At 41.9% G+C, this 14,009-nt stretch overlaps 1 protein-coding gene across 1 annotated transcript in view; it reads right to left on the minus strand.

Annotated features, from left to right (window-relative positions):
• Positions 1 to 13,312, minus strand: part of LOC130178508 (tensin-3-like) — a 32,731-nt gene extending 19,419 nt beyond the window's left edge. Inside the window, exons 1-12 of the mRNA XM_056390822.1 lie at positions 13,084 to 13,312; positions 12,860 to 12,937; positions 5,053 to 5,221; positions 4,735 to 4,785; positions 4,344 to 4,466; positions 3,956 to 4,020; positions 2,672 to 2,755; positions 1,902 to 2,014; positions 1,349 to 1,409; positions 1,074 to 1,149; positions 848 to 977; positions 520 to 585 (exon numbers count right to left, since the gene is read on the minus strand). Of these exons, the coding sequence (XP_056246797.1) occupies positions 520 to 585; positions 848 to 977; positions 1,074 to 1,149; positions 1,349 to 1,409; positions 1,902 to 2,014; positions 2,672 to 2,755; positions 3,956 to 4,020; positions 4,344 to 4,466; positions 4,735 to 4,785; positions 5,053 to 5,202 (919 nt within the window). The 5' untranslated portion in view covers positions 5,203 to 5,221; positions 12,860 to 12,937; positions 13,084 to 13,312. The remainder of the gene's footprint in view (positions 1 to 519; positions 586 to 847; positions 978 to 1,073; positions 1,150 to 1,348; positions 1,410 to 1,901; positions 2,015 to 2,671; positions 2,756 to 3,955; positions 4,021 to 4,343; positions 4,467 to 4,734; positions 4,786 to 5,052; positions 5,222 to 12,859; positions 12,938 to 13,083) is intronic.
• Positions 13,313 to 14,009: the final 697 nt, after the last annotated feature.

Raw genomic sequence — 14,009 nt, forward strand, 5'->3', positions numbered from 1 at the left:
TGTGATAAAGCAAATAAGTGAATCAGCATATCATGGGTTAATAACAACAAATAAAATCCCAAGGTTTCACTGTGAGCCCTGAAGATGTAGATTGAAATCATATCTATGTCATTTTTCTGAGGAACAACATTGACTGGAAATATCAAATTTTTGATCAAAAAGGCAACACAAACCAGTCTTACCCTAGGACAAATCTTTCATCATTTTACTGTGACATAAAATGTTGTTATATTTTAGAAAGGTGTTTAACATACACACACACAGACCCATACAACATAGTCTCATTCCTGTGGGGATCTGGGGCAGCACATGCTGTGCTTCTTTACCTCTCTGTCAGCACACACTTCACACTACATTTCCCCTCTGCAGCATTCCACATCCCTTCTCACCAGGGGGCAGAGGGGGAGGAACAGAGCACAGGATGGCACAAAGGGGAAAATAGAGAAAGCACTGTGTCCGCTTTTCCAACTAAGTCTCCCTGTAGCAACTTTTGAAAAAGATGAAGAGTTAGGAATCTACCTGGGATTCTCTCCGGTCCCTCGGAGAACACCAGTTCCACTTTACCATAATCGGGAAATCTGGGATCTGGAATATAAACACACAGGAATGCTGTTGCCATGCAGAAATGGAAAGATGAATGGTGTTGTCTGTGAGTAGGATTCTCTCAGTACACGTAACATGTTTAGGAAAACAAGATTATTGGTCTCAAAGTGCCAAGTCTAAATTAAGTCCAGACTGAGCCCTGCAGATGCTGCGTGGAGCAGAGGAGTCGCTGTAAACTAGTGGCGGCACGTTGAGACCTGTTCTCAGGTTGTTGTTTTTTTTTGTTTTTTTTTTTAAAGTCTACCTTTGCTGGCAGCCTCCATGTCTTCTTTTTCAAACATCAGGTTGTAGCCCTGCACTGCTCCCGTGTGGAACTGCAGCCGGAAAATAACTTCACGCTCTGAAGTTAGGTCACTTTTGTGATAGCATTTAATCTACAAAAAAAAAAAAAAACCCACAAAAACATTGTGATTACTTCAATGGGAACTGATGTCAGAATCTCTGAGAAAGCATCTTGTTTCTTTCCCTACCATGATGTCCCCTTTTAGAAGCTGGGCAGGCTCCAGGGTGATGCATACCCGGTCTCTGTGGCCTGGACCAATGTGACTGTAACAAAAACAACAGAGGAGTCGGTCAGTGTGAGCCGGAGTTTGGAAGCAATCACAGATATTTACAGAAAGCAGTAACTCAGAATTAAAATCGCCATTAAACGAAGTTAAACAGAAAATTGCTTTGAAGTATTCCAGCATTCTTTGAAGTAAACAATAATGTTCAAATTACTGTACCACAAGTGTAAACTACTTACTAGATTCCAGATGAATACACTGCTTGCATTCCCTGGTAAACCTTGATGTATGGACGACAAACTGAAAAAAATAAAATAAATAAATAAATGTAATTCTCAAAAAATGTTTGTTACAAGTGCATCGAGAGCATGGCCTCAAGAGTAGCTGCTCAGATTGTTTTGCTCACAGCTAACGTGTGATAAGCTATTGTTGTGAGAAAGGGATTTCAGCCTCACGATGTGACGAAGACCTCTGTTGTTTCAGCGAAAATTAGCGAAAACAGCAATTTACATGCAAACATGGGTGTGAATCCCCATGAGTTTACTGGGAACCCATAAACACGCTCTTCTCCTCATTTATGTTTATACAAGTGCCTCTATCTGCCTGAGCATGCACGTGTGTGTGTATTGGAAAAAGAGAAAGATATAAAATAAAGATAAGTCTCCATCTTGTTTACGGCTCCAACTCTGATGTGGTTACGTCTGGATTCTTTTATGCTGTCGCGGCAGAAGCGACTGCATTTTCATCGGGAGCTGCAGCTGTGTGTAGTGGTAAACAATATACAACAATAACCTCCAGTGACGTCAAAGTTCGGTATCCCATGAAGGATGACACAGTGCAGGAACAAGGGGGAGGCGTTGATCTTCATGGATCCACTTAACAGACTGTTGAGGATCCAAACATACCTGACATGAAAGCATAGAGACCGGTCAAAATCAATCAGAGGCCAAGATATCTTGTCTTTTATTCCAAAGAATGGGTTAAGCTCCGCAAATGCTGGATCCTACACTTTCCATAATGTAATTTGATACTGCTTTTTTCATTAAATCCTCCCTACCAGGTAGATATCCATGACTTTCAAACTCCACAAGGCCAGTTAAGGCTCATTATTTTGGTTTTGGTACTTAGGTACTCAGGTATCATATTGGGATTAATATAGATTTTTTTTTTTTTTTCATCTGCCCCTGTTGTCACTGATGAAGGTTTTTTTTTTCAGATAAACACAGCAGCTAGAAGAGATTAGAACAAAAACAAACAGAAGACACCAGTTCAGTTTAAGAGTCATCAGTGTGAGCGATGATGATTCATAGTGATACAGAAGATTAGGATTATACCACATGTCCATGGGATCCCATTCTCATTACAATGAGCAACAATGACAAGGCTTCTCAGTGACAAAACAGACAAACAGCACCAGGACACCCAAAGTGTTGTATTGAATCAGGTGCGTCTGGGACATGAATGTGTTTGGATGAGGACGTGGGTCAACAAAGCACCAACAACAACACATGGTTAGACGCATGTTGCTATGCAGAAGGGCGTGCTTATGTTTTGGGTCTTACCGTTTCTGCGAAGGTGTCATCAGAGCTGAGACCTTATCATCGTAGTATTTCCTCATGGCGAAGCGGTCCAACGCCTGATCAGCACTTTGAGGGAGACAGGGAGATACATTAAACACTTTAGGCAATTATGACTCCAGAGAGATTACACTCTGCTGCTCTATAATTGAATGGTGTTAACCCTGACTTCAATTAGGACAACACACACACACACACACACACACACACACACACACACACACACAGACACACAGACACGCACACACACGCACACACACAAACACACGCATGCACACACACGCACACACACACACACATGCATAATTGACAAGAGTGAAAGTAACCAGAGAGACAGGGGATTCCAGCAGAGAGGAAGAGAATGCCAGCCTTAAGTAAACACGGAGGGGGAGAGGAGGACAGAGAGAGGCCAGAGTGTGTGCACAGCTCGGCTGTTCAGACAGACCTAAAACCAACAGGCGCTGGAGCCTTTTCACCACAGCTCTGTTTCTCTCTCGTTGTCCCTCTCCCTCTGCCCCCGCGCCCCCAACCCTCCCTGAATCTATTCTATTGTAAATCTGCCTCATTGTTTTCCTATCTCTTCCTCTACTCCTCTTTTTGCCCTCTGTCTTTCACGTTCACCTTTACCGACCCGGTCTCCCTCATCGGGATACAATCACCAAGGGAAGCAGAGATTGGCTAAATAGAAGCCTGATGCGTGCTAATGCTACAATGTCTGCTGCTGTGCAGAGAGGATCTGCACAGCAGCATAACACCAGGCCGTCTCTCCAAATGTTTGCAGCATTTCTTGACTTCAGGGCTCAGTAAAGCATCAGCCTCTGAGAATTTGTTTGACTGACAATGGTTAGAAAATGGGTTAGAATGGGTTTCCTTCACGATGAATAGATTTCATGAAACTGACACTGTGGCCAGAAGCTATTACAGTAACTAACATGTTTCCAAGTTGATTCATGCAATTCAATATGGGGTGATTCATGGCTTAAATTGTGTGGTTTTCCTTTTTACTTTGAATGAGGCGGCTTTTTCTCTGACTCATTTTCTGATTCACCTTGACCCCAAGTCAAAAGAGGTAAATAAATCAGCTGTGGTTAAGCGATGACTTTGCTTGTGGTCTACAAAATGAGTCTTCAAGGAGTGCCGCAGTGTGCTGTTGTTATCGTTCGCTGCCAGCAGTGAGTGCATGCGCACACACATTATGATGAATCCTAACCTCAGTGCAAACATTTGTAGAAACATAACATCAAAAATGTGAGACATGGTGGTGGTTACCTGGCCGACACATCGGTGAAATGCACAAAAGACGAAATGACAACACCGATTCGACCCTTGCCACCCTAAGGGAAAAAGAGAGGACAGGAGATGATTCACTACACATTCTGCACTCGTGGTTTTACTCTGTTTCCAATGCCCCAAAATTACTATGAATGATGGGATCCCACATAAACACACTGTTTTCATTTCATTTTTTCACAAAAGAGAGAGAGGGAGAGGAATATGACTTTATTTTTAAAACAAAAACTGTCCTTTAATGTTATAGAGGAATATTTAGGATTTGAGGTCAGGTTTCCAGAGGCACATACAACAAAAAAGTAGTAGAAGTAAGTAAGTAAGTAAATGCTAAATTGTTAATGATACAACACAACCTGTAGATGCTCACCCTGCAGTGTATAACCACCACATGTAGAGGGTCAGCATTGAGCCAGCTCTCCATGGCCTTGCAGATTGTGCAGATCTTATCCAGAGGTGGAGCGTGCATGTCCGGCCAGCCTGTATCCAGGGTCTGAAAACACATCATACACTGTGAACAGATATCATATTTTTCTGCACAGCATCATCCTCTGTCCCTATGCATTACCAATCAATATTATGGTGTTTTTTCTTTTGCCTGGTCAGACACAGCTGATCACAAGAGGATGAGCAAAATCTACTTTGCCACTGGAAAACTATTGTGTTTTGTTCTTTCCCAGACTGATATATATGCATATTGATATACTCGTCCTGATAGGATTTCATTAACTCTGATGCAGATGATTGTCACTTAAACTTACCTTGGGGTTCATTTTAGAGAGATCATGTCTTCTCTCCGAGAGGTTAATAATCTAAAAGAAGAAGTACAAAAAAGCCTATGATTTAAAATGTCATTTAAAAAAAAAAAATAGATGATGGCATATGACACCTGTGTTTCAACGACTTACTGTTACATCACCATGATTAAAAGATGAGCTAAGCACTCTGAGATCAATACTTTTATGTCAATATTCCATGAAAGCCCATCAGCTCAGACATCAATACTGTTTTGCACTTTGACACTTGGCTGCGGCACATTTCAAGGTGAGACAGCGAGCAGTACATGAACCAGCACTGACCAGGTAATTATCTGCATGCTTGGACTTGAGCATCCGCGTGACATCCTTCAGGTTGTGTGAGTAGATCTCCTCTGAGCAACCCCGGGGGAAGGACACGGCAATGATACGTTCTGTGATATACGTGAGGTCGAGCTCATATCCCTCCTCCATCCCTGAATCTTGGGACTTCCTGTCAAAAAAACATATCAAAAGCAGACATGCTGGATAAGGTTTTTCAGCTACCTCACACTGTAAAGTCACCTAGGCAGGTGACTTTACTCAAGTCAATATTTGATGGTCAAAGTCCTCAGCATTAATCATTGTGCCCGGGTTTCCTGCAGATATCTTTACAGAATGACCTCAATTCCAGATTGAGATAGTGACAGAGGGTGTCTTGTTTGCACAGCAACAGTCAACAGTGTGTGTCACAAATACTGTACCAGTTGAAATGAAACAACAAATCAGGGGCTTTTTGACATGAGACATGATTGTTGCTTATCTGTACTGCAAAGAGAGATAAAGTAGTGGTATCCAAAGATTGGACACCAGTACTCTTGTTACTACACTCAGTCACTCGGAGCTACAACGACAAATATGAAAAAAAAAAAAAAAAAAACATTCAAAGAATTCCGGTTGAAACCAGTTGCTGTAAATCCCTGAGTGATGGCGTGTCCCTGTGACCTCATGGCCATGAACTTCCTGCGGTGGTGGTCTGGAGAGAGCCTGCCCCCCCACCCCCAAACACCACCACCACCACACCACACCACACCACACCACACCCACACCCACACCCACACACATCCCTTACTCTCTTATCTAGTCATCTCTGTATGCTCTGTGTTGGTTGTTAGTAGCGTCGCTGTGAACACTAGTGCTGACACTATATTAGTTGACTTATCAACTTACAGCTGTTTACAGCTTTTATCATGTGTTTCCAGCTTATTAACTGTGAGGATTTGCCGTTTCTGTCTGTTCCTGTATGATCATAAAATTAAAAGTGACTTGAGGTTTTTGACTTTTGATCGGAAAGAAAACCAAGCAATCTGAAGCTGTCTTCTTTGGCAATTATAACGGACAGTTTTAACTATTTTCTGACATTTTACAAGCATGAAAAGATTATTCCAATAAAACCAGAAAAACAGGTGATTTTCATTGGGAAATAAAAATGACTGTGAGCAGCCCGTGCCAATAGTGGCTCTGCGGTTATATTCACAACTGAAAAATGTTTTTCTCAGTTCAAATCATTGCTGCAGAAGCGCCGTCTCTTCTCGGGTTTGATAGAACCTTGATGTGTTAGTTTCATTAAGTTATGATTGCTCTTTTTTTTATGGTTTTAGACAACTCTTGGGTTTGTCCTCATGGGCTTTTTAGGAATTTATTATACATCACTTTGTTAGAAATGCTATTCATTATTTCAGAATTACATTTCTATGTAATTCTGATTATGTGGTACATTTTGTCTTATCAGTCTTACCTTGTCTTTCTGTAATTAATTGTTATTGCAGGATTTAATGGCCAGGACACTTTGAAAAACGACTCAAAAATACCGTCCTGGTTAAATAAAGGTTAAATAATTAGATAAATTAAATAAAAATGCAGTTTTTGATATATATGATTAAGGATGTATTTGAGGATTTTCCACAGAAGTACTCCCAGGTACTTTCCAGTTATTACGAAGGTGGCGGAAGTTCATAGAAAACTAAACTTTTATAGCTCCAAGTAAGGACTCCCTTCTGTGTGCTGGTAGAATCGAATAAGCTATCTCCTTTAATTGAAGATGAGTCAAAACTTCCTACCCCCTTTAATGCAAAGTCTAAACACTGGCTGCAAGATAGCATTACCTAAAAGAATGTGGATATATTAATGTTTGTTTTATTTTTAACTTGTTGATATTTGCATTTTGGAACTATTGTTCCTGGAATAAGATGTTTTGATTGTTTATATGATTTTTCTTCAACAAATCGATTAATCAACTTATCATTTGAGCTCTTTTCTATCCCTGACAAAAATTTTATATAGAATATAACAATATAAATGTATTGTTATTGTCAAACCATACCAAAACCTACTTTCTGGCTGATCCAGATTTAGTCACCAGGTCAACGACTAGGTCAAGAAAAACAAAACAAAACATTGATTTATACACGTTCATGAATTCACACAAGCACATACTCTCCCCAAAACAGAAACACATTCCTAAAGTTTCCAAAGATATCACCATCCGTCTTGAATGACACCGATTGTTTGTTGTGATTAAACGATCCACAGTCAAGAATGTGTCCGTCAATTAAGTCTGCAATGACTGCAGGCTACTGCCCAACACTTTGAAGGGGGCCAGGGAGCCATAAACCAGGGACAGTGTAGCCACGGTTTAAACCAACCCTCAGAGTGGAATGAAAGAGGCCATGTGTATGAAGAGGTCATCACTCGGGGAAACGGGGCTGGTGTGTTTTGTGAGTGTGTGTGTTGGTGGAGGTGGTGGGAGTGAGAGGAGAAAGAGGTCCTCAGGGATTGTTGGAACTAATGGCGGGGTTAGTCTATTTCCCCTGAGACTCTGAGGAAAAACTGTTGACTAATGGGAAATTAATGAACAGGTTGGCCAGTACTTAGGCTCTGTGTATCTCCAGGGCAGGGGTATGGCAAGAAGGCTTAGTAATGTTTTGGAAGTGTCAAAGTACTGTGCTAACTTGAGATAGGAATGGTATCTAACCAACACTTAACTTCTATGTGACCCAGGGGTGTGAAAGAATGCTACTAAATTAATTTGGTAAAACAATCATGAAGTTTTAACGATGTTAAAGAAATATTTTAACATTTTAAGAGATACCCTCATCTGCTTTCTCAGAGAGAATTAGATGAAAAGACTGATACCACTCTTATGTCTGTAAGGTAAAAATAAAGCTTCTGCTAGTAGCTTGTTAGCTCAGCTTCGCATAAAGACTGGGAGCAGGGGGAAACTGCCTGTCCAAGGATAACAAGGGTAACAAAATCTGCCTACCAGAACTTCTAAAGCTCACGAATTAACAAGCTGTATCTTGTGTGTTTAATCCACACAAAAACAAAACCGTAAAAACGACACGTTGTGGCTTTACGGGGAGTTAGTTGCCAGACTATTTCATAGAAAGACACAGTAACTTCCTACTTACTTGCTTATGCCAAGAAATAGTTTGGCACATAACTCCCCGTATGACCATGTGATATTGTTACTTTTTTCATTTTTTGGACGTGTTGTCGTGCTGGTAGGCCGATTTTGTTGCCAGGATAAATATTTCCCTCAGTTTCCAGTCATTATGCTAAGCTAAGGTAACCAAATGTAGTAGCTTCGTATTTAACAGACAGACATGACAGTGGTATGAATCATCTTGTCTATTTCTAAGCAAGAAAGCGAATAAGTATATTACCCACAGTATTGAAGTATTCTTATAAATTATTGATTAAATAACCTATTTCAAAGTAACTAAATAAAGTAAAATAAAGCTTCAAGTCACTTCAATTAAAATCTATGAAGATCCACAAAAGTTGATAACATATTACACAACAGAATAAATCCTAAAACATCTAAACATGAACTTCAGGCCTATTAATTTCACATGAATCATTCATGCGCAGCGCTGCAGTAACCAACATCCTTTTCCTCCTAAGACCTCTCGCTTCTCCCACTCATCATTCAAGCCAACACGAGCGACTTGCCCCAGCACGCACTAAAGATAATTGGTCTTTAATTTGCACTGACTGCTTTTGTTCCTGGTTTGAGGCACAGCATTAGCTCACAAAGGCAGAATAAGCAGTGCCAAGGAACTCAAATCCCGAGCCCACCCATGGCACTGTGAGAGCGAGCCTGGTAGAGGAGTGGGGTAGGCAGAGAGATTCGGGAAAAAGGGGTTGCCAGGTCTGCTATGTGCAAGCTGCAACAGGTTTACTAAGGTCAGGATGTTGGGGGATTAGGGTGTGTCTGGCTCCCCCAGCTCCACACTCTGCAGGTAAGAGCTTGACTAGGCTGCGTGGGTGCTGTCAGCAACGTTCTCACATGCATGACCAGCTCCAAATACCTTTCTCTCAATTGCCCTGAACAATGTTGAGAATAAATTCATCAAACGTTCTATTTATGAGTTTTAAAAAAGCGCAGGGACGGCAAGAGTAGGGAGGAATATTTAAGTGCTGGGATGAAGCCTGCTTCTATTTCAGGAGCCACACCCTTCACCTGGCCCACACGGTATGGAATCTTCCATTTTGTATGAGCAGGTGGACCACGAGATGAAAGAAGGCGGCATCATGTAATAGAACGTGAACTGCAGGGGGATCTGTCTCAAACTCCAGACATGAGTAAGTAAGTCATACCCTAAGGGTTAAATCACAGCCTGATCATGTGAACGGTGACCTCATACTCGCTGTTTTCATTTTTTGAGCCCACTGTAGTGACAACAGTTGCCAAAAACTTTGCACGCTTGTCTGTCACAAATAAGAAGCCTCTCCCACACCTCAGCTTGAGCCACAGAGACCGAATCCGTTTACGTGAAAGTTTGTTTGTATGCGATTACACCGGCTGCTACATGTCAACAGGCTCCCCAAGCTGTATCTTTCATCAGATATCTCTGCGTGGTCATCACCATGCAGATCGCTTTTACATATTTGTACAAAGCAGTGGAAGAATAAATGCAGGATAGAGAAATAACCATCCAGAAATTTTGGGCAGCAACTATTATTTCTTTCTATGATTGATTGATTCATTTTCAGTTCTTATTTTGATTATTAAAAAAATGAAACAATGACAAATTGCAATTACAAGTCGCCATCAAAGCCTAAAGTGATATGATTTTTTCTCAACAAGCACCCTGAAGCCCAGAAGAATCAAATTTTTTCAATGTTATGAACTAGAAACCACTACATCCTTAAACCTGAGCAGCCGGAACACACATTCACCAAATAAGACCCTTAAATCTACCTCATCCATTAATTTATATTTAAATGGATAGGATGAAAATTAGTAAGCGATGCAAAGTGACCACACAGAACTAAAATCTCCACAAACATGGCTGCACACATATGAAAGCAATCACGGCATCCCTTCCCCCATTCACACCCTCAAATCAAACTGAATTGCTTCTCTTGGCTCAAACTTCTGGTTTATGATTGACATGTTGTGGCAACAGCCTCCATTTTGTGACAGCCTGAATATTTTTATAGGTCCATTAAAGTGAAATGATGTGTCTGAAATGAAAAATGGGTGCAGTGATATTCATCACTAATGGGAGAAAGAAAAAAAAAAAACACAACACTTTTCCGAATAGCACCAGACCTCCTGTTATACCTCGACGCAAACTTTGTCTAGTATTCAGACTGCTGTGCTGCTACAGTTTACAGATTCAATTCAATGTGAGGTGATAAAGCTCGTCCAACCCCAGCTTCTAGATGCTGCCTCTGTTCTGCACCAACGGAAAATAGCCCACCTACACATAAAGTACACTAGTGTCTCTTTGGGAGACTCTGGACACATTAATGATCTCCTAAACTGTTTGTCTGCAGACATGAGTAACACCTAAAGTGCCATAAATGCTTCAGGAAGTCTGGCTGCCTGTGAGGGTACTGCTGGACTGAAACTTTTCTTTTTCTTTTCTTTTTTTTACTTTAAGCATTTGTATTAATTTAGCTACATTTCTTATTCCTATTACCTTAATTTCTTTGTTTGTCCAGCACATGAAAAGAACTATTCATGCCTGTTTACCACTCCATCAGATGAGAGGAGCTTCACAACCAGAACTGATTTGCTTCTTGCCCTTGTCCTCTGGCTGTAGCCCCCAGCTGGTATTTAGCGTTCACATCTAATAGCCATCTAATAACCTTGATACCATCAGCTTCCCTGTTCCAAACCGCCTTGTATTCATACTTGGCACGAGCGAACGCCTCATGCTGCTGGATAACATGTCCACAGTGACATAACAGGCTGGTTTAAGGGCCCAAAGAGGGACAAGGCCACAGTTTGTTCTGGCCTTTTCCTGTCAGGGGCTCTATGTGTTTACGCTGTGGCTTTGACACCCATTCACTGCTGAAGAACTGAAATAAACAAAACCATGAGAACTATTGAAAAAAAAAAAGCCACGGAATAAAGGAGCCGGGCATTTTTAGCAAGTTTATTTTGTAACCCTGGAACTATAACATGTATTTGTGCCACTATTTTGAAGGGGAATAAAAATGACAGCCCTGGCTCTGAGCAAATCAGTGCACCCTTAAGGCTCCTAAAGTACTCCCTTATTACCGTTTTCTATCCCAAGGTCATAGTGGAATGCGTTCCAAAATGGATTACGTTCCCACTCTCGCTCTCTCATTCTCTCCATCTCTTTTGCTTTCCCCTCTTTCTTGCCATTCTTGCCCCTTTATTACTTCCAGTCTCCCTCCTTCTCCAGGTTTCCTTCTCTCTCTTTAATGGCTTACACATGTCAGCCAAGTGGCCGTGGCACTGCTGTGACAATGTGAAATGCCCCCAGTGCTCTGTCCCCATGCTGTTCCTCCCAGGGTTAGATCACAGTGTTCTGCTTACAGTACACAATGCCCAAGCTACTGCCAACCCACCTGTCCAAACCACACTATCAGGATCCCCGTTCATCAGTCGCTCTGCCAGCCCTTTGTAATTGCCGGCTGTTATCAGCAAGAGAAAATGGACACTTTCTGACGCACATTTCTTTCGCCTTGAGGGACAGATATTGTTCATATGACTTTGACCTCAAAATAGAACCGGCAACAAAAGATGTAATTGCCAGTTCAAAAACGTTTCTCCTGTCTCTCTTGGTCTGTAATTAAAGCAAATCTCAAAGGAGTTTAGCCTGCAAAATGTGAGGAACAACCTGCATGGTTTATGCTGCTTGAAAGAAAGGTGCGCGACAGGGTGTACAGTACATGCAGGTGTGCGTCTGGTTTGCCAAGCAGGGGGAAAGGGAGGGAAGCGATATCCAGGTGAAGAAGGCTGTAGCTGCTGTGATGTAAGGACGCTTGTACATGTCATCAACAATGGCTGCCTGAGAAGCATAGCCCTAAGGCCACAAATACCACGCAGCAGCTGTAGCTCAAAGAAGAAAGCCAGACTCTCTCGATCTGTTTGTCTCCATCATTTATCCATCAGCAGTTCAGTCCAAGCAGTCAGCAAAGGACAAAGTGGGCCTGTTTCTTTTGGCGCTCTATAGACTATTGGGTACAAGTCTTCCACAAGAATGGCCCCATATGTTTCACATTATAAAGGTCTCCAGTACGCCGAGGCCCACAACAGCAAGGAACCCCAAATTATAGCTACTGCACAACACAATTCATTGAGAAAGACAAGAGGGCTAAAAAGAAAAAAAAAGCCAAAATGACTCAGTCAGGCCAAGCTTTAGGGAGTTCAATTCAAAAGGCTTTCAATAATACTCTTTCACATTAAAAAGGGGAAAAAAACATCACAAGATCAGTGTTTGCTCAGTTTGAATGACTCCCTTCTCTGTCTTCAGAGTCCTGCTGAAAGACCTGGTGCACACACACACACACACACACACACACACACACACACACACACACACCACACACACACACACACACACACACACACACACCCCTGGTTTTACTAGGGCTCAAAGCCAAAGTAAATACAGAGAGTGGTGCCTTGTTTTGCTGTTTTGAATAAATGAGCAAACTCAGTGAAATGTGACAGAGCAAAGGGCTAAAGAGAAGGAGGAGGAAAAAAGGTTGAAAGGTACTCTAGTGTGTGGAAGTCTAATCCTACGTTTAAGAAGTGACCAGCCCGACTTTTAAAACCCTCCCTGCTAATGATTGACCGTGGAAAAGTTCAGACACCGTGCCTTACCTTTTCAAACTGAGAGCGAGTACTTTGATTCTTCTTCTTTTCCCCCCCCCCTCTGATTCCCTTTGTAAGTCAGAGCTGCTGAAAGAGAAAGAGTGGGGTAAAGTCCTGAGTCAAAGAGCCCTCAGCCCGTCATACAGGCTTAGAGCAAGCTGAGAGGCTCATTTCCCTCTGATGGAATGTGCTCTCTGTCTCAAGCCCGATCACAGGCGCTTCTGCGAGCTCACTTTGTCCCGGCTGGACCCAGTGTTCTCCTCGGGCCTTTTCTGTGGCTGACGGTGATAAAAAGAAAATTGGAAGCTTCAGCTCGGTTCCTGAACTACTGCTGCTGCTGCTGCTGCTGCTGCTGCTGCCTGCTGTTCCTGCTCAGCCCCCCAACACACTTCCTCCAGTCCAAGCTGCCGCTGCAGCCGCCACAAGTCCTGGCACGGGATAGTCCTCCCACTGCGCCGCTAGGGCTGTCTCCCTTTTTCCCTCCCCCTCTCACTCTACCTCCCCTATCTGTGGCCTCCACCCTCTGCCTCCCTCCATTTGTTCTCATCCTCACCCCTCGCACGCAGTCAGACTTCCTCCAGACACCCCCCCTCCCTAGGACCCCCCAAAAACTCCTTCACACGTGAAAACTGGACGAGTAGCGATAAAATTAGCTTTTTGGTGTTAGACCATTAAATCATAAAATTCATTCTACATTTTTAAAAAGGCGTTTCATCACCATCAGGGCCCACATAAGTCAAATTTCTATGTCTGCGATCATATATGGAAGATAAGAGACAGAAACATGCGCATTTATCTAGAATCCTACACTTCATTACCTAAAATAAAAACTGATGTCATATTAATTTAGCCAAATTTACCTAAAAGGTCTGTAATGTATTTTATGTCTATGTATAAAAACACAATAGCTAAACTGTTAAACTAAGTAAAACTTTGTGGTTCAATTGTACAATATATTTCTGTAGGGGCAGCAGTAGTTTTCAAGCCTAATAACTTCATAAATAATTTACTCATTAGTTCAATTTTAAATATTCATTATTGTTAAACTGACCAATTTATTTATTAAATTGAAATCTTAATCTCCAACAGTGTCTTGTTACAGTTAGTTTAACTTTAGCGCAGAAGAGACTTCTCTGATGATACATAACACGTTTGTTCA

Source organism: Seriola aureovittata, chromosome 12, assembly GCF_021018895.1.
Source record: "Seriola aureovittata isolate HTS-2021-v1 ecotype China chromosome 12, ASM2101889v1, whole genome shotgun sequence".
Lineage (NCBI taxonomy): Eukaryota > Metazoa > Chordata > Actinopteri > Carangiformes > Carangidae > Seriola > Seriola aureovittata.